The sequence below is a fragment of the Aptenodytes patagonicus genome, chromosome Z, assembly GCF_965638725.1.
Source record: "Aptenodytes patagonicus chromosome Z, bAptPat1.pri.cur, whole genome shotgun sequence".
Taxonomy (NCBI): Eukaryota; Metazoa; Chordata; class Aves; order Sphenisciformes; family Spheniscidae; genus Aptenodytes; species Aptenodytes patagonicus.
Genome location: NC_134982.1, coordinates 9,950,666 through 9,975,455, shown reverse-complemented (window position 1 = coordinate 9,975,455; position 24,790 = coordinate 9,950,666). Strand labels below are relative to the sequence as shown.

The 24,790-nt window shown below is 37.6% G+C and overlaps 1 protein-coding gene across 5 annotated transcripts in view; it reads left to right on the top strand.

The window, feature by feature from the left end:
• The window catches only part of LOC143172505 (protein hinderin-like), a 190,100-nt gene that overhangs the window by 14,614 nt on the left and 150,696 nt on the right, over positions 1–24,790 (top strand). For all 5 annotated transcript variants that reach the window (XM_076362050.1, XM_076362054.1, XM_076362053.1 and 2 more), the window contains exon 5: positions 4,602–4,717. In XM_076362050.1, coding sequence (XP_076218165.1) covers positions 4,602–4,717 — 116 coding nt within the window. The remainder of the gene's footprint in view (positions 1–4,601; positions 4,718–24,790) is intronic.

The following is a 24,790-nucleotide window of genomic DNA, read 5'->3' as shown; positions in this document are numbered from 1 at the left end:
AGGAGGACAGTAAAACTATTGTAGCGTATATCTGCTGTTTAAGTGTTTTTCTTCCAGCACTTAGGATCTTTGAAGGACAACTTGCCTGTGGAAGCCCATATTACCAATCTGCAGTGTTTAGCCTCTTGGGTTGCCTTCTCTCCTGGGTTACCCTGCCTCATATTTAACCAAATTGTTACCTGGCTTTAACTTCAATGTCAAGATCTTTTTTTGTGTGTGCTACTTTAGGAGACAATGTTGTGCTGCAGTTCTCTTAATTGGTCAGGCAGTGAGACTGCAAATGAGATATCCCTAAGCTTGTCTGGAAATTACTTCTTGTTGATAGGTAAAGCATACCTAGGATTATTGTATCACCAATCACACTTACCTTTTGTGCTTAAAAAGTCATTTGTAGCTATAAATTCATGCTGTGAGATCTAGTTTTGTATTATTTTGCAAGTTGCATATCATAAAATTTATCTGTTGTGCAGCAATTTCAATTATGTTTTGGGTTTGTTGGGTTTTTTGTTAATTTTTTTCATTTATGCAAACTGCCCATGATACTTGAGTAAAACGTATCAGATTCGTGAACAGTGTCTTTAGACAGAAAATGCTGCCATTCTCTTTCCCTGCAGTGCTGGTATTAAAAGTCACTTTGTTGCTCAGTTCTGCCAGAGGCATGTTGTCATCAACTCTGGCATGAAAACTTCTTGTTTCATCTTTTTGGAGCCCATCTTTCACTTGGAATACCTGATTTCATTCCATGGATCCTGCGCGTGCTGGGTTCTGCGTGATGCCCTTATCTTGGTCCTTGCTCCATTTTTCCTCCCCTGTGGTCTCGCCTGTTCCAGATGCCATTCTTTGCTTGGAATGTAAAACCTCTGGTTTTCAAGAATGGTCACCAAAATATTTTTGTTTGCTAGCTAGTTGGCAGGCTAATATCAGGTGAGTGTTCCCTAAAAGATAAACGTTCCCAACGAGTATAGGACTGATCAGTGAAGTTTCCAGTGTCTCTGTCTCTGCTTTTTGTTTATTTTATCTTCTGTCTTAACTTGCTCTGCCACGGTTCTTAATGCATTCAGATTTCTCTTGGTAAAAGCTCATTTTTTTTCTAACATTTTTAAAAAAACAGAAAATGCTATTTTTAGTTTGCCTTTTCAACTCCTCTTTTCTTTGTAAAGATTTAAGTCCCTTCATTTGGGAAGAGTTCTTTTGAGTTTCGTCCCTACTGTAGTGTTGATATGAGTATTATCATGGCTCTTTCTTGTGCATGCCAGTTTTTCATTAGACAAATAAAACTTGAAGTGCTGTTGACCTGTGCAGTGCTTCAAAAATTCCACCTGGAGAGCATCGTTCTTACTCAGTAGAATGAGTCAGTGTCATCAGCAAACTTGTTGATCATTTCCTTCTTCAGTTCAGACAGTCAGAACCACTAGTATCAGCAGTAGACACACCATAATAATTGGAACTGTTGAATTAGGAGTTAATTTGAACCCCAAGGCTGATGTCCTAGGAGGGTTTTTTGTCAACCGCATTATGAATTTTTCTTTTCCTACAGAGGGTCCTGTAAAATAAAATTAAAATCTTTATTTCGATGCATCTAGAATTACATAAGCTTTGAAGTGTTGAATTTAAAACAAATCTTGAACAAAGATGGTGTGTATCCTGAGACACAAGATAGGTGAATGTAAGTTGCATGCAAGGAAAGATTGCGGACACTGAACAGCAGGAATAATTCTACTGATTTGTCATCTTCGCTCTCAGCTGTCAGTCCTCTATTTGTTCCTGGAAAGAACGGTAACAGAGCTGGACACCAGTATGTTGCCCAACAGAGCAGTTGTGCCCTTTGTAGTTGCTGTGCCTTCATTCTTTCACTGCTCTTTTCTGACCATGAGCAGATGAAAAGTGGGTGAAAATCCTTTTGAGGAGCATTATAAGCCTTGTAATATTTCTGTTTGGCATCAGTGAAATCTTTCCTAGTTCTACTAAAAAAGATCTGTTCTTTACTGCTGGAAGGCAAAGAAATATGTATATAAAAAAAATCTCACTGAGCTATGTATAGGATGTGACATGAACCCAGCATAATCTGATGACATTCTTGTATTCCTTTTCTCTAACTTACCTTTGCCACCTCCTGTGAGTAACTGTCTTCTATATCTCGCCTGCCCTTTATGGGCTGTCTCCTGCTTTGTGATACATACACACATACTGCCACGTTTCTTCTAAGATCACTTACTGTTCTCCGTCATTTACTGCATAAGATATGTGGCACAATATATTCATGTGTCTGGGAGTATGACAGCTTGCTGTGATCTGTGTTAAATACAAACACAGCACGCGAATGTGATGCAGACTGATACAAGCAGCAAATCACAGAATCTAGAGATGGGTAAAAGCTGCTAGGTTTAGTCTAATTTCTCTAGTGCTCTGGTCTTTCTTACCTTATCTTATTTTCTTATACTGTTGTTTGATTTTAATATTCTTAGGTGCTAGCATGGCCCAGTGTTTCAGTTGTCCTGAACCTTTTTCTAATGCAGCATCACTCCTGCAGTTAGTAAGAAAGCTTCCTTCCTTATATAGTGCCCTGGAGATGATACTTGTCCTCTCTTTCCCTTCTGATCTTTTTTCCCCCCTGTTCTTGTTTTCTTCCTGTCTTTCATCTACATGGTCATTACTGTCTTCATTGTCTTTTTCTAACTGATGGTTTTTATTCTGTTCTCTACTTTTTTTTTCTTTTACCCTAAGAAACAGGAAGCATTCTTGCATCTTTCACTGGTTATGTGAAGGAAGGTCATATATGTTGTAGTCACTTATTTGGTTGCTCTAGATTCAGAGAAAACAAACTGGTTGTGGTTAAATGCAAGAGCCTGGGTCTGCAGCCTGTGGTGTATGTACCATAGTTGTAACTGCCTTGGGGAGCAAGGATGTCTGGCAGATAGTTTTCAAAAGTTTGTTGGCTGCTTAACTAAGGAGTAGTTAAGGAGTAAGGTGTTGGGATGGATCCAGAGTTAATACCGCTGTTTCCTTTTTCATTCTTTAGTTTCTAATGTGTGCACGCCCCTTTTGACAGCCTTTGAGTGGAGGGATAGGTGCCTGGGAATGAGTTGATGAACGCTGCCAGGGACAGGATTGTAAATGACACCATGGGCATCTGAATAGTGGAATGTTTTTGTGCTGAATCCATGACTTTTTTGTGTAATTTAGAAACTTTCTAGCTTTCAAACTGCTCTAATTTACAGAATTTGATTATATGCTCTATGTTATTTTTCTCCCTCCAGGTTTGTAGAGAAAAGGTGTGAGTTTCAGTATTATTAATTATTTCCAGCTTCATGCAGTCTGCTTGAGCTCTTTTGGGAAGGGCTGTGGGTTGATCTTAGAGTTGGGGAATACTGCCTGTCTATAGTTCACCCCATGGGGGTGACCCAATTGTGGTATTTGTGGCTTTTCCACTGGAATATTGAAACAAAGCTGTGCCCGCTTAAGGGAAACATCACGATGTCAAATGGATGGCTCGGTCCCTGAATGGAGTTCTCTGTTAAGAATGTCAGTGAGTCTGATGGGACGGGTAGAAGGCTTAGTCCAATGCCTATATATATATATATTTTTTTTGTATATATATTTTTCCCCCCCTTTACTCTTCCTATAGGATGGTTCCACTTAAAAGAAGTTAAAATTGAAGTTTTCTGAAAGTTGTGCTGCTTTGGTCTCCTGTCACCTGTGTTGTGGCAGCTTTTTCATCATCATAAAAGACTGAACTTTAAGAGCCTTCAGCAACAGAAATTACCTAAGTGCAGAGCAATAATATTTATTAGTGTAAGCTCATTACTTAATATTTTTGTAGAGCTTTTATAGAACCATGATTCCCAAGCCATGTTTTTTTAGCATAGTTACAGGATCATCTGTGCATAATAGTGGTCTTGCCTATGTGATACCAGAATAATTGTCTTTACAGCCTGCTCTTGAGGTGCAGAATAAACGATCATTGCAAGTCTTTCTCACATTGTCATCTTTTAATCTTGATCCAATTATTTACGCTGAGCAGCGAGATACAGGGTGCCATGGCCCAGACAGAAAGGAAAATTTACTCCCATGGCTAGATATTTTAAAATCCCCAGAAGAGGACAAACTGTTTTGTTTGGAGAAAACTAATAAGAAAAATGATTCCTTTCCCAGGCTTGTATTTCACCAGTAAACGTGAAAGAAGAAATAGTTTATAGGTTAAGAAACAGAAAAGTTTTTCAATTTCCTTCGTGTCTCAGCAGCTAAGCTCTCCCATTTGAGTAGTCTGTCTACATGCCCTAGGCTTGTACGGGTCCCCGTGTATCTTCATTATGGCTGCAGGGAATCAGACTGCACAAATCTAATTGTGGGTTCAGGTCCTTACTTTGTTGTTCCATGCTGCCCGTTAATGTGTATGTACTCTAGTGAGGCCAGTGTTTTTGAGAAAGTAATGTATTGCATAAAGTCATACGCATCTTCCAGTGTAATATAATAAACATTATGAGGAACTAACCTGTTTAAGGGTGGAGAGGGTAATATCTATTTACCTGGAAAGCGGAGGAGTTGGAAGTCAGGCACTGTGGTTATGGGCGTGTATTTTATTTCTCTCAAATTTTTTTCAGGGTAAGTGAAGAAAAGGAGGTGACAGAAGAACGGCTGAAAGCTGAACAGGAGTCATTTGAGAAGAAGATCAGACAGCTAGAGGAACAGAATGAACTTATCATCAAGGAAAGGGAAGATATCCTTTAAAAATATGTGCAAGGGCTCACTGTCTGAAATAAAAAGTGAACTACAGAGAAATAATTGTTCTAATTTATGGCAGAGAATAAATCTGCATGTGCTGCCATTCAAAAGCAATCAGAGAGATGACTTGTCAGCATGTGACGCTGGTTCATTTGAGCTTAAAACTGCCATCCAGCTGTTCCTACGATGTTGTTTTGCTATGAAATAGATATTTGTCAACTAAAAATGACAATAAGGAATTTATGCATTAAAATATGGCTATAGATTTTTTTTTACTTAATCCTGTTAGGTTGTTGTAATTGAAGTCTAGAACTTGCATGGTATTCCAGTGCTCTTCGTGTCCAGAGAAAGACAACTTACACGGAAGGCATTTAAACTGTATATATGTACTAGGAGGTTTAGCCAGTTCAGACTTTTTTTTGGTGTGTGTTTGGTTTTTTTATACAAAGTTAGCTCATTCTCTTTTCTTGCAGGCTGTGACTTCCATTTTTGTTAAGCTGCGTATGCTTAGTCCCAATCCTGGAATATCACATGCAAAGTCAATGTTGCAGGGATTACAATTTTCTTTCAGTGTGGTGTGACAGACCTTTACAAAATGCTCTTGTTCATTTCTCTTCCAAATCTTTGCTATTGATGCTTTCTTGTTTAGTTTCTCAGAAGGCTAACAGTTGACTACAGTGGGATATGGAATAGAGTGCTGCAACTACAGCAAAAGCAAATAGTATGTGATTCATCAGGAGCTGTATTTCAAGTAGGGAGGATACTAATGCTATTTTAAAAAGCATTGATGGGTTTCATGTGTGCAAAACTGTTTTCAGTCCTGAGTCATCCCTTGTTCAAGTAAAAAATGAAGTGACAAAAGTTGCGGAGAAGGGCTACTTAAGATGATTTTCTGAGAAGAGACTAAAGCGTGTGTGTGTATGCTTATGAATAGTAACTGGACATATGGAAGTAGGTCGAGATGGTGGTAAGGTGAATATGGGGGAGAGAATGATGAGACAAAAAGGGACTCGTCAAGCTATAGGCCAGTGTTGGAACAGAAATAAATGGAGGTAAAACAGTCCACAAAGTCAACATGAAGTTCGAGGAGGGTTCCTGAAAATTCGAGCAATCATATTTCACAGTTTAGCACTGGATGGCTCAACAAAGAAAAGCTTTTTTATGATGGAGCTTGGTTGGCTTATGAAAGGGATTCAGTGATATGTTGTCTCTGTCAGCAGGGGGTTGCCCTTGATGACCCACAAGATCCCTTGTAGCACAGCAGCACTTATATCAATAGAGAGAATTTGGTCTGTTTGTGCTAACTAATATACACATCAACAAGTTTAGCCAGCCATGGAACAGTTCCTGGAAAATATTAAATCTGATGTATTTAAGAGCCATTAGATGTGACTACAACTCTTTTACATTGATTTCACTGAAGTCCGTATTTTGTTGTATGTTAGGTCTTGTGTATTCAGTCAGCTCATGAATGTGGGTGGGATGTATGTTCCTGATTAATATTTTTTTTTAATTTATGCACATAAAGCTTTCAGTAATTCATCTGAGGTTTATTTGGCTACTGGGAAGTAGGCATGCTTGCTTGGGATTTTTTGCTTGTTTGTTGTTGGGGTTTTTTTGTGGTTTTTTTTTTTTTTTTGTTCTCCCCCCACACCTCCCTTTACTAGAAATAGATTGCACAAGCATGAATACTTTTTCAGAAGTCTGGTAGACATGGCAGAAGGTTAATGCATGCAATTTTACACTTCATAAAACTCTGTAAAACCTAGAAATATAAAACAAGGTTATAATTTAAAACAATATAATTTTAACTACTGCAATACTTGCCTGTCATACATGAATGATTCAAGATCCTCAACGTACCTCTGATCAGTTAATTTTTTATCTTAAAGCTTGTTGCAGAGACAAGAAATGGTAGAAATGACTTGCCGAAGTTGAATACAGATTCTAGCTATTTTCAAGTACAGCAACTTGAAATTCTTGAAGTTCTTCTGAAATGTACAGAGTTCACTTGCAAATAAGATATCAGGGATATAATCCCATAAGAAAAAAAATTCAAGTCTGGTAAAATCAATTTTACTTAACTTTCTTCCCCCGTCCCTCCCCCAAAGCTAATTTATTCTCTATAAAATTACTTTATCTAGCCCAGTATTTAAAATTACCCTACAGTAATAAATCGGTGCTTCTGATATAACTGCAGCTATCCAGTGAAGTGTAATTTCAACGTAGTAAAGGTTTAATTTGAATAGTACTGGGAGTGTGTTGGTTTTTTTTAAAGCAGCATGTGTTTTGTTGTTTGGTGGTTTTTTTTCTTATGAAGACTCTTGCAGCAAAGATATGCTTTGTGTGCTTGAAATCCCTACTTTAAAGGCAGATTTTCCTCATTTTGTTGTGGTTGACTTTTTCTTTTTTTTTTTTTTTTTTGAGAAGCTATGTGGACCCATCCATTTGAATTCATTGCTGTTGAACTATGACAAAAGCTTTGGGGGTAAGAGGAGTAGGTGGTATGCAGTGGTCTCACTCCAAAACTTTGAGTAACTTACCAGTATTGAAAAAAAACATTTCTGTCTGCAGGCTAAGCTTACGTTTGCTTTGGAATTGGTCAGTGCTGTCTGGGTAGGGAACAACAAAATTTAATGCAAACTTAAAAGTCAATTCTATCCTTCCATTGCAGTTTAAACTTTGAGTAGTTCTTACTAGGGCTTGCATTAATGGAGGACAACCCTGATGAGCACGCTGTGAATCATAAATAGACCAGCCTGTTGTCAGGGTTGCCAAATACTTATTATCACAAAATTAAGGAAAATTAGGGTTTTCAAGTAGTTGTCTGGTCTACCCCTTTTCCCTAAAGCAGTATCGTTAGACCTGTCATATTACCTTATAATTTGGTCAAAAGTAGGTATTTTGGCTTAGTTTTTCACAGGGCATTCCCGCTTGAAACAGACTTCTTTCAAAAGAACCTTGATCTAAAGAGTTTCAACCAGTTCCAAAACTGAAAGAGGATCAAACCTTTATTTTTTTCCTGTAATAAACTCTTGCAGCCTTCTTCCTAAAAGGTTCTAGTGCTGCTGTTCTTTGGAGATGTGATGCTTAGTGGTGTAAGGTATGCATGCTGTGATGACATCTTTTGCTGTTCTTACTAAAATCCACACAATTGGGCCAAACTGGAAAATCCAGTAACAGGAGCTCCCATTCTTTTGATGGCTTCCACAATGAAAGCATCTTATAGCTATGAGGATGGGAAAACAGTGGAAAAAATGAATCTTCTGAAAGGGAAGATTAAGCAGGAGGTAGACGGGAAAACGTAAGTGGAGGCTGTACTGGGGAAGTGAGAACTGGAATGTGGCTGGAAGGAAAGACTTGGAAAAGCAGGTTGGGCTGGGCATGGCTGATGTGAAAGAAGTAAAGCCTGTGACTGACGAGTTCAAAAGTGTTTGGGATAAGCAGTCAGGGTTAAGGGAGAGCCAGGATGGAGGCAGGTGGCCTAGGATCAGTCAGATGATTGTGAGACAGCTGATGAAAGCAGGGATGTGTCTGTTCAGTGTATTCTAGCACCCTCCAAACTTTGAAACAGAATTTGGGACTAAGCTTATGTGAGAAGGCTTACTGTGTGTAACCTACCTCCGTGTCTTCCTCAGCATCTGCTCTTAGTGTTTGTCTTCTCTTTGCTTCTGTATTCCCAGGTCATGATGAATACATACCGGGTGACTGAACAGTGCTTCTAGCGGCAATCTAAATTCTGGCATTGCCTTTGGAGTGTTTGACTTGCAACTTCAATGTTCTTATTTTTGTTTTGTTTGCATTTTCAGAATAAGGGATGAGCAGTGTGTACCATGTTATGCTCTTCGGCTACTTGCACTGCCCCTTCTTCCACTTCTGCTAGGAGCTGTTAAGAGAAAAGCTTCTGGCTTTTCCTTTTTTTTTCTGGCATACTTTCAAGCACCTATTATTAATTTAGGTCCCAAATATGATTTAATTTAAGAAACAGGAAAATATCTTTTGTAAGATGCCCCAGTACTGTCATGATAGATATCTTAGGAAAAAAATGATAATAATGAGATTATTAAGAAACAAATACTACTGTTATTTCAAAGCCCAAAGAAATTATGTTATGGTCTTTAGCTTTTCTTGTTATCACCATTAAGGATTTTTTTCATCTAAATTTGATGGTGTTGCATAAATGAAGAAGCAAAACCAGCCTTAACATTTCTGTAAAGATTTATTAATTGGGGAAGGGAAACTTCTTTTAAAAAAAAAAAAAAAAAATTAAAAAAATGGTTATTGAATTCTAAGCTATGCTGAAATTATCATTTTGGAGACAATAGGGAGGTAAAGGAAAGAAGAGATTCTGTTTATTACAAACTTATTTTTTTCTTTTTGTGGATTTAAACTCATCAGCTCTACTAAGCCGCTGTTTTAGTTTATATTTAGAATGTACCTGGATTACTTAAGCTTTTTGTTGGAATTATTTTCTGATGGAACGTGGTCTGTTGATTTGAAGACCCAGCCAATTTCATACAACAAATCCCGTATGATTTACTTGGCTGGTCTTAAAAATGATCACAGACTCTGTTTACATATGTCCTTAATATTGTAACTTAGGACTACTTAATTAGTTGATTTTATGGATATTATTTTAACTAAAACAGTTCATCTGCTGATATTGTTAGTGAGACATAGTATATTAATTTGCTGGAATAATAATGGACTGCTTATAAGCATTATCTAGAGTCTTTAATAAAATGCTTTTAGTTTTGCCATAGTACTGTTCATTACGTTACTCTTGCATATACTCATAAATTAGTGCTATTTACATATTTTCTCCTTTTCCTATCTTTCTGTGTTAATGTAGAATTAGTATTATTTTTCAGAAGAAAAATAGTTGCTGACTTGCTTAATGCCAAAGAACAAAACAATAGAAAAGCAGGTATCAGTACAGAATTTACTTGTTTATTCTGTAATACTTACTTTTCTCTGTAATGTTGAATTTGCTTTTCTGAAAATGGGGAGAGAAATAGGCACTTCTTTTTCCTTTCCTTTTTTAATCTGACCCACCAAGTTGTCATCACAGGTGGAGAAACAAAACAGAAGGTCTGGCCGATTGCAAAAGGACAGTTAGTCTGAACTCACAATGACAACACAGAGTGTCATAGAGAAATGGGGCATGGAAATTAACAGTATAGTTAAGCGTGTATATATGAAAGTTGGATCCCTGCATTGTTGCTCGTCTCCCCCCCCCCCCCAAGTAATAAAAGGTAAGAGGAAAATTTCTATATAGAGAAAAATTTGCCGTTTGTGGGAAACTTGTGCCTACTGCTTTTTAAAATCAAGCTATTTATGTAAAACTTAGTAACAGTTTTAGAGTTTAACTTTGGCTAAGTCTGAGGGTGATTTTTGCTTTTGTTATGGTTTCTGTAGTACAGTTCCTGATAGTGTAGTTTCTGACAAGTTATGAACTGAGGAATTGGAATGACCATCATCGTCTTTCTTTAATTTCTCAAGTTGGCTCCCTCAGCTTATAGTTTTAAATTTTTCCCCTCCTATTTTTCATATGTGAATGCATACTATATATCTTTTTGTGCATCATAATTCGTTTGAAGGCATGTGAGGAGAATGAAAAATTAGTATTTTGCTCTTCCATTTTATCCAACTGCTTCACTCTTTGAAGGTGTTTCCCTTATTAGAGGTCTCCTATTAGTAAATGTTTCTAAGCAACCATTATGGTCTATTGAATAAAAGCTGAACTTATTAAAAAGTCCCTGAATATTTATATGCTATTCTGTAACAGCAGTATTGGCTAAATAATGTATGTATTTAAGAACTTCTTAAATGTGGAAGAATCAGTCAAGGATTATTGTGTAAATAAGATATTCTGAATTTTTCATGAACTTTTAAACTAAAACAAGGTGAAACATATTGTAATGTTGAGTGTTCAAATGGATCAATGACTGGAGATTCATTTAAAGCTCAGCTTTCTATGCTTAATCCTAGCTAGTGCTTTAGAGCACAAGCTAGCTACATTGTCCATGTTAGGAAATTATCCAGAATCAACAGGCAGCATCTAAACAGTCAACATCAGCCTCTGTAGAATATGAGCTGGATAGCTTTTTGCCCTAAAACTTCACACTCAGTGGTGCAGGATTGTCTGTGAGATGGTGCTGTCAATACAGAAGTATAGCTGTGGGATAAGAGAAGCAGAGTTGCTTTGCGATTTATACTGTAAAGTGTGGAATGACGTTGTTCTGTGTGTGCCTGACTGAAGAGAAGACATTTTCACCCAGAAGCTCTGGCATAGAATTTTGGAGGCCCACTGAGGTGACTGTTCAGGGCTAGTAGCATTCTTGCATCTCCTCTGTTTCATGACATTTTTATACAGCTGTGATCTGTTCCTGCTACTAGAGACTTCGTGTTTCTGAGCTGCAGTCTTACCGGCTAAAGAGCTAGAGTTCTGCTCTGCCAGGTTGTTGATAGCCGCTGGTAGGTATATGCTTCACAGACTACCTGTCTTCTAGCTCTGGAGGATGAATGATATGTTAAGCACAGACCATGATATTATCTATACTGACTATCTGGTGTGGATCTCAGAACTGGATATGATGATGAACTGCCCCTGTCTGAACTTAACGGGAGAGACCTGTCATTACAAATGCAGCTTCAGCCATGGCAATCTCATATATCAACATCAGTTACCATAATGAAAAAACCTGAAGTAGGTCAGGTAAAAGGTATTTCTCTGTAGAAGTCAGGCTGGTGAGAGGGGCTGTGTCTCAGGTGAAAGGCAGATCTTTCTTTTTTTCAGGCACTTAAACCGATCAGGCTACTTACCTGACTGCATTTGGCCCCTGCTTTTGTGGCTATTGCTGAAACATTTGGCTTTAGGCATGTGAGCTTTCAAAGTGATTTTTTTTGAGTTGAATTTTCCTTTATGACATTTGGCTCATTCGGAAACAAAGACTGAGATCTCTTAAAAGGAGGCACAAATGGGAAAATGAGATCATTAATTGTTGAAGCTGGTACTGTAACAAATTGACTAGAAATGTGGATTCAGAGAAATTAATGTACTTTATCCTTCCAAACTAAATGAATGCTCCATCTGCTTCAGCTTCTCAACTATAATGAGGATGTTGGGCTGACTCTGCTATTGGTTTCTCTGTCTTCCTGAACTATTTTAGAAAGTTTAAACATTTCTTGCATGATTAAATACACTTTCAATAAATCAATCTCATAATAATTGTTGTTCAGGAGAGTTCATTATTCAGTTTAGTCTTTTAAATTACTGTTCTTCTTTAAAGGATTCTTCTGACGTAATGGCTTCTGCTAAATCCATTTGCCATGCTCTGGCTTGTAATTACTTTAGATTTGAAGAATAAAATGAATGGCTTTATTATTAATCAGTAGCAAATTTGTCTTGCTGTTTTTAACCTTAGAGTGGCCTTTGTTCATGAAATAGTTTTAGTGGTCTAGATAGCAAAACACTTCATACCTCTCTTTCAACAGAGATTTAGTGAAAGCAATCAGATAGTTTTGTGTTTTTTCTTCCACCGCCCCCCAGTCAAACATTTGTCACAGTGACTGTCATCACGTGTGTGTTTGCTGTTGTATGCTGTCAGCTGCTGGCCCTCTGAAAGGCTAGTTTTACTACCTGCTTTTAGATTGTAAATTTTTCAGGCTGGGGTAGCATTTATTTTTGCCTTATGGTGTGGAGAGTACACTGCACTTAAACGTAGCATTAATTTAACAGTGGCTGTTATAGACATTGGCCTGTATGAACTTTGTCATTATTCATGGACGATGAAAACTTGCACTATTTCTTTCCTCCTTTCTATTGTTATGGGGTTTCATAGTTCTTATTGATGATGCTTTTGTAGTCAGATGAGTTGCGAGTCTGTGCTGTGACTTTTAGTAGCAGAATGCCATCTGGGACTGAAGTTTTACAGCAGTGGAGGCTGGACAGATAACTGACCTATGTGAATCTTCTCCATTTGGCATCGGTTCTTTGTTTATAGTCTCTTGTAAGGTTGTTCAAACCCATCCTTAATTTTAAACTGCCAGTCAATGCAAACTAATATAAAAGCATTTTCAGCCTTGCTAAACTTCTTAAGATCTAGTGGCTGTTACATTAATATCTCATTTTCAGAGACTGCTTAGAAAATGAAAGTGGGTTAGTTGTAGAGTTATAGACATTACATAAACCTGAGCTTTTAGTTTCTGTAGTGATTCATTGCTATAACAACGCTGTGTTGGTTTTGTTTCCTCTATCAATTGTGATGTTTAACCAGGGCTAAGAATTTTTCGAGTAATGCCAAGGAATTGGAGAAAACATCCAAAGAGGAATGAATAGCATCCTTGAAGTTTTAATTCCATGGCTCTCTAGGAGGTCACTAAAAGTGTAAGTGTAAAACTGGATGGAATTTATCCAGATATGATAACTTCATAGAAGACTTCCATCTGTACCTTTTATCCTTAATCCTATTTGCATTACACCTCCTTGCTCTAGCTTCAGGAATTGTAGTTTTTCATTTCACGTCTACATTTTTCAGTTCACATACTAGTGTGTATATGTTTATTTAAATGCATTTTTAATTGTGAAAATGGTAAGTTTTTACTGATGGCAGTATGGTCACTTTCATTGTGTACATGTCAAGAGTTTTATATAAAGGTTAGCCCTTTCTTGGGACAAAAAATACCCCAGGATTATAGCACAGGGAGTACAGTTGTAGTAATAAAGATTATGTTGCTGATAAGTTCCCCTCAAGGCCCCATGATGGTAATACCCCTATATTTTGTCTTTAAAGAAAACTGCTGAGAGGCAATAATTTTTTTTGTATGTGTCCCATTTTCATTAATGCATGGTAATTGATGGAGTTGCAGTGACTTGTAACAGTAATGAGTTCTAAACATAAGAATGCACTCCTTTCTAATAAGTGAGCACTGCTGGGGTTTAAAAGCATACTAAATCAGTTGCTTTAGTATGAATTTATTAGTTTTTTTCAGCATTAGCTTTAATAGTAGTTATTTACATAAGCGTACATCCCATTAACCGCCATCAGGGCTGGAAAACATGCTGAACTGTTCATATTTTCATATAATTATTGAACATAATGGTTTCATTTGCATTTCTAAACAGTGATGTTTCTGTCAGGCTTGGAAATAGTGTCTTTACGCAGTCCCTATTTCACATCCACTTATTTGACATCGTTAAATTTTATGCTAATGTGCTTCCCTAGAATATCATCAGTAGGACAGATGCTTGCGCTTTAATATACAAATCAGAGATGCTTTTCCCTCCCCCCCTCCCCTGAACTGCAAAAGAAATAAAAAAGCATATCTGCACTTTTTAGATATAGTTTGTTTCATTCTAAAGAATCTGTAAGAAATGAAACTTAGCTTTCACCCCTACTAGTCACTTCCAAATGTTGTAACAGATGCCTTCTTTATGAAGGGTGGGACACCATCCTCCACATGAAGGAGGAAGAGTCTTCTAAAATTCAAGGTAATCATGTGTTAAAATAAAGATTGTGACCTTGAGATTGCCTCATGTGTAAGGCATGGAGCCTTATATAGCAAGTTGCCTGACTAGGCAGTGGTCCATGGACTGGCTTTCCTGGCAGCAGACCATCGTTGTAGAGAAGGTTCAGGAAGGGAGAAGTTTCAGTTGCTGGACTCGGTGCTTGTCAGCAGAAGGCATTTGGAATTGTTTGTTGTCAGGTTTTTAGTTTTACATTTAAAATGGATTTTTTTTGTTTTGTAATTCTGCAGACAGGCAGAGGTATATGAGCCTTTGCTAACTGACTGGGGACGGTGGTTGTTGTATGATCAGTGTTGCTTTGATTCTTTATATGTATGTAAGAGCTTTGATATTTGTACTGAAGTTAACAGTGGAAGCAGAGTGTCAAAGACCTAAGAGAGAGTGCCAGTAATTGCAGTTCTGAATGTGGAAATGGTGGAATAAAAAAAAAAAAAATCTGCTCCACCACCAAAACCACACTACTTTTCTTCCATTTAAAAATGAAATTAGTATGTTGCTTCTTGTTCTGTATGAACTTTATCTTAGGATGACTTGCTTACAGTTGTAAGTCCAGTGCCAAAGGTAGAGCAGATGAGTGCAACCTGCAGTATACAGTTGTGGTCACAGGAAAAAGTAAGTATCACGATGTATAGTATGTTGCTTACGAGCCAGTCATGACCCATGTAAATGAGCATGGAAACCCAGTGAATCTCCAGCTCAGTTCTGTGCTTTTACTGACTTACCATATGTGCCATTGGGCAACTCTGCTGTCTTCTCTCCTACTTACCTGTTTAAAAATTTGGAGTACCACTTGCTGGCCTTTGTGTGACATGAAAAGTTAAATGTATGCACATTGCTTAGTTATGGCATTTCATGGACACCCTCAGCCTTGAGCAATACAAACATTGTATATCTCTGAAAATCTTAAATAAAACCAAAAATGTTAGGGTCAAGCAAAAGGTGAGATAAGTGTGTCACACAGATTTGTCATTTTCATTGTGTTTTATACATAAAAATAAATGTTAAAAAATGCCTCTCTTCTTGGGCATATCATAGGAGAAGGTTTGAAGGAGGCACCCAAATGGAAAAGGGTACTTGGACTGAAATTAAAAGGCTTATTTTATGTATAAAGGGCCACATGAGCAAACTGGAGATATACTCTGATGGGTTCTGGTGTCTTTAATTATAGATGATTAACAATTTGCTAGTTGCTTTGCAGACAAGTATAGAGACAAAAATCCCTGCTGGGAAATGCTTGCAGTCTAAGACCTCATTCTGGTGGTGTGTGTAGAGCTATATTTTAAGTCATGAGAAGTAGCAATAGTAAAACAACAACAAAAAATTTGCTTTCATTATCTCAGAGAGACCCACTGGCTTTTTGAAATATTTCTATTACAGTTTTGAGCTTGCAATAGTGCATGCAACCAGTTTATAGGAAACAATTTGGAGCAAGGTGCTTTTTGGTAAACCTTTTACTCAGTATTAAAATGGGACGCACCGAAGTGGGGTAGCAATTGGTGAGATGTGCTAATTTCAGCTGTGAAGTACTGGGAAATTTAAAGAGAGCACCCCTGGCATGCAGAGCAGACTGTTGTACTGCAGAGATTCTCAGCTGACCTCTTGTCAACTTCTCGTTTGAATCCTGAAAAGAAGGCTCTAGGTAATTGGCAAGTATCCTTATTTTAATATGCGGCCATAAAAAGGTAAAGTATGATGATTTTTAACATCAGAAGATTAACATTTTACCTTTAAATAAAATATGATTAACTGGTACAGAATTAAAAGTAATAGAACTGAAATATTCAAACTGTGACTCTGTGGTGTCAGATTATGCATCAAGTGTGACAGTTTAAGTACTGAAGTGATTTAAAAATGATCCAGCTGAAGGATGTATATCCCAAGTATTGAGAATAAAATGGAATAAAACAATCATGGCTATCAAAACTTTCTCAAAGCCTCCTGGCTGAAGGAACCAGGAAATCAAAAAGTAGCGTTGTTTACAGTGACTGCGTCTTGCCCAGTGCCAGTGCAGGTGCAGCGAGGGAATAGTCGGCATGCTGTGATGGCATCCTAAACTACGATTTTAAGCCTACCAGGTGATGATTATGTTTAAATTTAATTGCCAGGCCAAGACTATTGCTTCTGGATTCATCTACCTCCAACAAGGTTCAAATAGAATTGATCTAACCATGCATCGTCTCCTTCAGCAGTTTGCAGTTAGCCAGGCTTCTTCTTATCCCTGTACAGTTTCATTTCTGGAGATTGGCACATTTTGATAAATGAAACCACGTATTTACCATCTGAACTACTTAGTGTTACTGTTTGGAAATCTGAAAATGCCATTGTGAAGGTTTGTCATTTGACTTCTGCATATTTTAAGTCCTTGTTAGTAAAAATGAATTTTTTTCCCCACCTCGTAGTTCTGTAAACTCAGCTTGGAGTTTGACAGTAAAGTGGCACCTTGCTGTCTTCTGAAGTCCTGTAAATGAAGTTTTTGAGTGCAATTTGGCCATTTAGTAATCCTCTTGTAGACGTTGTTTTCGGCAGGTTTGTGCACATTAAGCTATGACACTTTGAAATTGTTTATGAAGCATCAAGAGGAGGACTGGAATATGGATCATGTTCCAAAATGCAAAAATAAGAGAAGTGGTAAATAAAATGTACTGAGGTCACAATAATTGGCAGGTCTGATTTTGTTTACATCCAGGGAAGAGGACACTGAAGGAAGAAGGTGTTGCTTTCATGTAGTTTCTCCAGAGAATAGAACTTTAGTAATTATGTAAAAATGTGAGCAAAGCACTTAACAGCCTTCATAGTATGTGAACTCTTCCAGTTACACTGCTCAGATGCTTGTGTGGATTTCTTCATATTTCATTATCTTCAGGGAGAACTTTTTGGTTGCTTTAAATATTGTTAGCCTCACTGATGAAAGATCCTTAGATGCTTTTAAAAATGTTACCCATCTTCTCTTAACAATGCAGAATAAGGCTCAAGTGAGCACAGCTCTTAACGTCCAGCTGTCACTTCAGGTAACTGGACAAGTCCTGTGAGGCCTTACTGCTCTGTTTCAATGCAAATAACCATATTTAACTTGCCAATGCTCTTTGCTTTAACCTGCCAATAAATCTACTGAATAAATTTGTCCTATGAATAGAGGGAAATTAAAAATTAGAAATATGTTTCTAATTAGCTGCAGAGAGAAGTTATGGGAGCAAGTAATATAAACTTACCTTCAGGACAGAGTTTGATTGTGGAAAGGGTTGTACGGTATTATCTCTGCTAGTGTGACACTAGATTTGGTTACCCTGAAAAGCCTCTTGGTTTCCCCAGAAAGCCATCTTGGTACACTGCCTTAGATACATCTGCTGTGATGTCTGAGGATCTCTGCACAGCCCGTGAATCCTAGCTGATTTTAATGAACTGTTTATAATGAACTTGTCTCATGTTGGCAAGGTTCATGTTGTATATTACATTCCTCTTTCTGGAAACAGCCACAGGACAGTCCAAGGAATTTAACAACAATATAAATGCATTGTTCTGACTGAACAGTGAATGCATCGCAGAACTTCTGGCTCATCTGCAGGGGACGGATGACCATCAGAAACCTTCTGGCGCTCTCGAACAACCCTCATAACATTTCTGTTCATAAAGCTGTAAATATCTGCTTTGGGTCACTTGTTGCTTCTCTCCACTGTGCCATTTTTTTGAAGGATCAGTGTTTTAAAAGATCCTCTAATGTTTTTTCGACACCTTTTAATTTCCAAGCTAGACATAGTCACAGCTAGCTTAGACATGCTTGTTCTTGTGCCAGCGTTTTGCTTAAATAGGTCTTCCTTCTATTTAATGTTTATGGAGAAGGGATTAGAGCAATAGACATTCCCCGTCTCAAAGGAGAAGAGAGGACAAGGTGAGAGAAGTTTCTCTTTCGCTTGGATGCATGTTGTATGCATGATGGGAACTGCTTGACTTCTGGATTAGAACAGGCTAGAAATCTTGGTGAAATGGTACAAAGTTGAGAAGAATTGTATGACTGAAAGGTCAGGGAGCTTAGCAAAGTCAGAACAGTAATGTGTACTAATTGGGATTTGTTTGTTTTTTCTTGCATATGGAAGTTGTCTCGATAAAGTTCATCTTTGCGGAGCTACATAGCAAAACTTCTGGTTGGTGTTACGGAAAGTCCCCAAAGGTCAAACTTAAATGCACATATATGCTACAATTAAAGGTTGATGCTTTTAAGTAACTAAGATTACTCTGCAGACAAATTATGGTGTGACTTCAAATGGGCCTCTCAACTTCCACCATGCCAAAGGTGTCTTGTCAATTCTCGTTAGGAATCCTATTCAGCCTTGCTTTATCATCAGTCAGGGAGGATGTGGGACACCACTGCAGTGGTTCTTTTGGTAGTTGTTCAAGGACATCAAGCTGTTGTGAATGGTTTAAATTTGGAGAGAAAAAGCATCATGGAGCTGGATCTGCATTAGCTGTGTAGCTACTGGTGTCTCAAATCTGTTAATGGTGCTGCCCACAAAGTCAGGATTTACTCCCCAGCATCATGGTTTTTTGCTTTTAAATATCAATAATAAAGAAGTTTGGGATCTTGATCTGCAACAGATTTGTATTTCATGTAACGCATCTAGCGAGTCATGTATTTGCTTTTCATGTTGTGAGTTTTCTTCCCTGTGCATGAGGAAATAAACATGTGGCTGAAACCATTCTGAAAGAACATACAGGAAAAATGGCTGTTAATTCAAAGTTGCTAAATGCTGTCCTTGGGTGTTTAGTTGGGCTCAGTCTTTGTCTACATCTATCCCTCTTGGAGATGATTTGCAGCCCTTTTCCACTGGCATGTCTGTTTCTCTTTGTAGACACTAAAATACATTCTTAGCTAATATTTCATAAAAAAACATGAAAGGAAAGTTCTGCAATTTATATCTTATTGAAAGAGTCATTATTTTCTGCTGCTGCTTGAAAATAGATAAAGTATGGGTAACTGTTGCATTGCATGAGCTTTGCTTTGTAGTTCACAGTTTTGAACTGTGCCCCCCATGAAATTATTGTGGGCATGCTGAATCAGTGGTATTTTGTCTCCAGTAAATCTTTTGGCCTCAAGAGCAACCCAAAATGTGTTTGTGAGCTGTAATAAAGGGTGGTTCATTCTCTTCTCCTCTTTTTATAATACTGCATTGCTTAAGGTGTTCTACTTTTTTTCTTTCAATGTCAAGAATTTTATTTTAATAGGACTTGTGAAATTTGGAGACTTCTGGAAGATTAGTAAATCTGTCAGAAGTTTATATTTATAACACTCATGAAGAATATATGAGATTATACATAAAGTTAAACTCTTCACTCTTTGGATCTGCTTGCTAGATGATGTGAAACTTCATTCCCTGGGAAAGGGGTTTTCTGTTCAGGAAGACAGTGTGGTAGGCATAGTCTCTGAATTTTCCTGGAAGATAATTAGTCTAACTGTCTTTGAAGTGTGTTCCTTATGGTGGATCTATATTTCTATGGTAGATGTTTGTTTGAAAGGTTGTGTTGTGTATTTGCTATAGGTTGATTCAGTAAGGCAAATGTGTAAATCACTATATTAGTGTCACTTACCTATATTTTGTATATTTTGGAATTTAACATCTCGTTTATTAAAGTTGGCTGCTTGTCATTGGAGTGAAGAAGGTTTTTAGTCAGGAGAAGTATGGGTGTAGGAGCGGGCAGGAAGTTTCAAGAGACTTTTCTGAAGCCATATAATGGCTTTTCTTGTCACCTCTTTTAGTGAAGCCTACAGGAGGAGTTCTGTACAAGACTTCCTAGAGTTTCTTTGGGCAACTGCATGGATGAGGATAAGCAGTCCTCTCCCTTGCAGACTGCAGTTACGCTGTTCTATCACTTGAAGAGAACTAGAGGTGACCTCTCGGAGCTTCTACTCCAGGCATTCTGTCAACATCATGCCTCTGGACATGTGTCTTTGGGACTTTCTGATATCCCTGCTAAATAACAAAGATAAGCCATGACTCATTTACTGTCTGTGCAGTCTAAGCTGTGCTGAACTCACTGGAGAGGTGCTTTGGAACCTGATTTGCTCATTCTTACCCTTTGCCCTTGGTACTGCTTGCCTTGCCTGCCTTGATCCCAGCCACGTCTGTGATCCAGTGCTATGGATGGGCCTGCAGCTGATGTGTTCAGAGAATGCCTTCTGTGCCTGTAATGTGGAGATGTCCAGAAGCAGTGCGGTAACCAGTCATAACACAAATCATGAGTGCAGCACATGGAATCATTCTTCTCTGCTGAGGAGACTCACCTATAAATCAATGTGAATACACACAGTATTTCTCTTTCTCTGCTCATCTCCCACTTTTTGTCAGTCATGTAGTGTTGAAAGTGCAAAGAATTGAGAAACTAAGAGTTAGTACTAGTGTATTAGTTTTAGATATATTTCCCCTCGAATTTGTTGAAGTTTGTTATTCCCCTTTGGGATTTGGGTTCTTGGATCTCAATTTTATCTCGAGCAGAGAAAGGCTTCTAGATTTTGTCTGGATTTGTGGGTAATGGGCAGTAGTTCTTCCATGCTTGCAAACTTCCATATCAGAACTATCATCATCAAAACAAGTTTGTTTTTTTTAAAGGCTAAGAACATAAGAGTTTCATATTTACAAAGCCAATTTGAGAATCAATTGTAATATCAAGCCTAGTGGCGAGATAAGTCTATGATAACAGGAGAGTAATTCACTCTAACATTTTCATATGTTAAGCTGCACCGGATGCACATTAATAAAACAGATGCATAGAGGGGATGGTGTCACACTGCAAGATGTTTGTCTGGTTGTTTTCATTGGCCTGACAGAACTCCAGTACGAAAGGTACAGAGTGTGGTCAGACTGTAATGAACTTGCACACCAAATCATCTGTCAGAACCCTGGTCAGCTGGGAACAGACTTGCTGACAGACATGAGACTCCTAGTATAACCAAGTGGTGCTTTATCTTTTATTTAAAACTCAGTTGGCTCCTTGTTCTGTAAGTTTAATAGAGATGTAGTCTCCATTGCCACAATGTCAATTTTGCTATAGTTTTATGCGGAATGTTGAATGCTGTATGCCTTGCTCTCTGAAAAGGATGCGTTAGCAGTCTTGAAAAACTCAGCAATGCTAGAAAACAAATTTTGATTGAGATTCATTTACAAAAGGACTTTCCCCACAGTTTTTACAGTCTTGAACCAACAATGTTTTGGTGAAATAAACTGTTACATGCGAAAATTACAACAGAACTTATAGTGGTTAGACAGTCTTGGTGCAGTGCTAGGAAATTGTTGTTAATTGATCCTAACATTGTATTATGATGCATCTTGAGTAGAAGAGAAAGCAACTTCTAATATCTTACAGATTGTATTCTTTGACTTTCAGTTGTTTCATAGATCAGGAATAGAAAACGTTAGCCTTTTTGCTTATGTAATATTACTTCTTGAGCAGCAATGAAAATAAAATAAAGGCAAACAACTATTTTTTCATTTAGAGCTGGTCAAAATTTTAAATTTCTATTTTGTAGGGATTGTTAATACTTTGAAATTCAATTTTGTTCCACTATAATGTGTTTAAAACAAATTCAAAGACTTTTTGTGATGGCATATTTTGATTTTATGTTCTTTCATGACAGTGAGAGATGCATGTTGTGATCCTGCTATCCTGACGATCGTGCTCTGACATAATGGAAGTGATCTATTTATTTTTTTTAAAAAGTGTCAGTCTTTCGTTGCAACATACATGGTATGTCAATACTAAATGTCAGTCATACTTTTAGGCTTTCAGCTACTGCCATATCATTATGACTTTTTTTATAATGAGCAAAACATGACAATTTCTATATGTGATGATACAAAATCTCAGCAGGCAACTGAACATCTGATGCAAAATGAAAATATCCTCCTCTTTGAAATAGCGACTATTTTCTTAAGTTTCAGCACGTTTGTTTTTTTTCTTTTTCTGGTGGAAAAATGGTTTTGACAAAAGGTCGGTGTTACGTTAGAAGCATACGTTAGAAAGACAGACCTGAAAGAGATCTTCAGGCATCCTGTTCTTTCCCAACAGAGGATGGGACACAGCCTGCTTTTCTCTCTGGCTTCTAGTTCTTTGCCCAGATAACCTGAATTTGCAGTTTAGATTTTAATTCCAATTTGGAGGCTTTGCCATAGCTGTAAGCCTTTCTCTAGGCTAGAATTTGAATTGTTTCTCACTCAACAAATTAAGCTCTGCAGTGTCCACTGCTGATAAGCCTTCCAAGCTGTCACAGGTTTACTCTGTCCTCACTTGTGCTTTGTGAAAGGCATTGCAGTTTGGGTAGCTGCACCACAGTTTTCTGGCAGAGTTCTCAGAAATGGTGAAGTTGGGCAGATTTCAAAGGGCCACGAGTATATTGTGGGGAAAGTGGTGGGTAGGCTGTTTGATCAGCATGAGCTACAATGCCAGTAAACCTTTAGCTTAGCTGGCATTAATGCAGCCCGACTGAAATAGCATTTAGAGTTAATGAAACTAGTTTTAACAGTATCTGCAATGCTTTCTGTGTGTGAACGTGTGACACTTCACAAGTGCATTGCAAAGACTAAATTGATTCTTAGAAGAATACATTTCTCTAGTCCAGACAAGACCTAATAGACCTTTTTCCTAGATAGCAGACTTAACTTTTTCTTAATTTTCTCTCTTGATTAAAATCCTGAATGGGGTGAGGTTTCTACTAAATGTCTACTCAAAACAAGCTTAGAGAAAATGGAATGTCAGCCTTAAAAATATCACTTTAATATGGTTTGACATGATAAGGTCCTGAAAGTCTCCTAACGATATATGTGCAAGTGGAGTATGTATGCTTGCTGTATTTGGAATCGGTGTGTACGTGAACATATATTCACAAAATATTGATGACGCTATGCTGGGGAGAGTGCTTGGAATAAGGACCACTGGTAAAGAAAAGGACAACTGACTGGCAAACCCAAGATACAGAGGTGGATGAAAGGCAACTGAAAATTCAATATGGAAAGTTAAAAAAAAAAAGGTATCAGACTGCTGGGACAAAGATGTATATCCCTTATTAAAGGGTAAAAAAACAGATTTCTCATAAACAATTTGCTTATATTTAGATTTTACAAGGGAAATAGTGCAATTCTAAAAGATACTTATGCTTTTAGGTGTGAAATGGAAACAATTTCCTTTGTGTCTCTGTGTATGTGCACAAGTACTTATTATTCTAACCTTTTTTTATAGTGCTGACTATGTATTTAGTACAGAGGATATTCTAGTTTTGGTAAGTTGATTTTTGTCTATCATAAAATTCTGCTGACTTTTCTTTTGTGTCTAAATACTTGACTGATTATTGAATTCCATGCATTTATGAGTGCATCAGAAGTCTTACTTAACAATTAGCGTCTGGAAAAATCAAGGAAAGGCATGTCATGCATGTGCCACATATTTAAATCACACTTTAAAAAAGCCATGTGTTCAACACTTCATTTTTAGGGTGTTCTTTATTCTACAGAGAAGTGTACCCATTAATAAGGAGGGTTCAAAACCAACTTGTGTGCCTATTAGGCATGGTGTTAACTTTATTTTTTTTTATATATATATGTGTGTGTGTGTATATTACCAGCTGCCAGAATTTTCAAAACTCTAACAATTTAACATAAGCTCCTGAGGGTAACGTTTTGCAGCTAGTAAGCAAGCTAGAGTGTGGGCAAAGACAATAGAGCTTCACATTAAGCTGCAGACAGTAGCCACTCACAAAACTTAAAATTTTTATTTGTTTTTCTGATCTTACATAATTTGAAATTGGGTAACAGTTCTTTGGAATAACCTATAACCTCTTATGTGTTTTAATAATACAAGTTTTTGCAATATTGTCTTACAGTTTTTGAATTTTTTTTTTTGTTCAGAGCAGGCACATTACAGTTATACTTTGCTTATCTGAAACAGTTATCTAAAACAAGATTATGGCAACCACTTACTCTGTGTTTAATGTTGGTGGGCAAATTCCCCAGACCATCTAAACTTGTTCACTATCCCCTTGCAGTGTTTGGACAATGGACTGATGTTATTAGAAACTCTGAATCAAAGTTAAATTGAGGGTATAAATCATGTTTAAACCACAGAACAAAATCATCTTGATGTGAAAGTGCAAGTAAGTAAAGGAAACCATAGGATAAAATAATTGCAGATTCTTGGTGAAAGTAGGTGCAGACTAGTTAAATCTTTCATGATGAACGTGAGGCTTGCACAGATGATGCCTACCATATGTTTCCCCACAGTTAAAGGTACCTGTTTTGTATGTGCACTGCACTGATGAGGTGAAGCTCGGGCTTGGTGACTCCATCTGGTTGGCAGCTTGGCAGTTAGCTGAATCAGTGTGTAGGGTCCTCTGCTCTTGCTTCAGACCTGAAAGAGAGGTAGAGATATTGGGAATGGTCAAAGTATTCCTACCAGCAGGTGAACTCTCTAGATGCAGTCTAGTGCTGTGGCCCCTTCTGCTTGCCTATGATCTCCTTTGGTGCTGTCTTTCCTACCAGAAGACACTTGAGAGGATGGTAT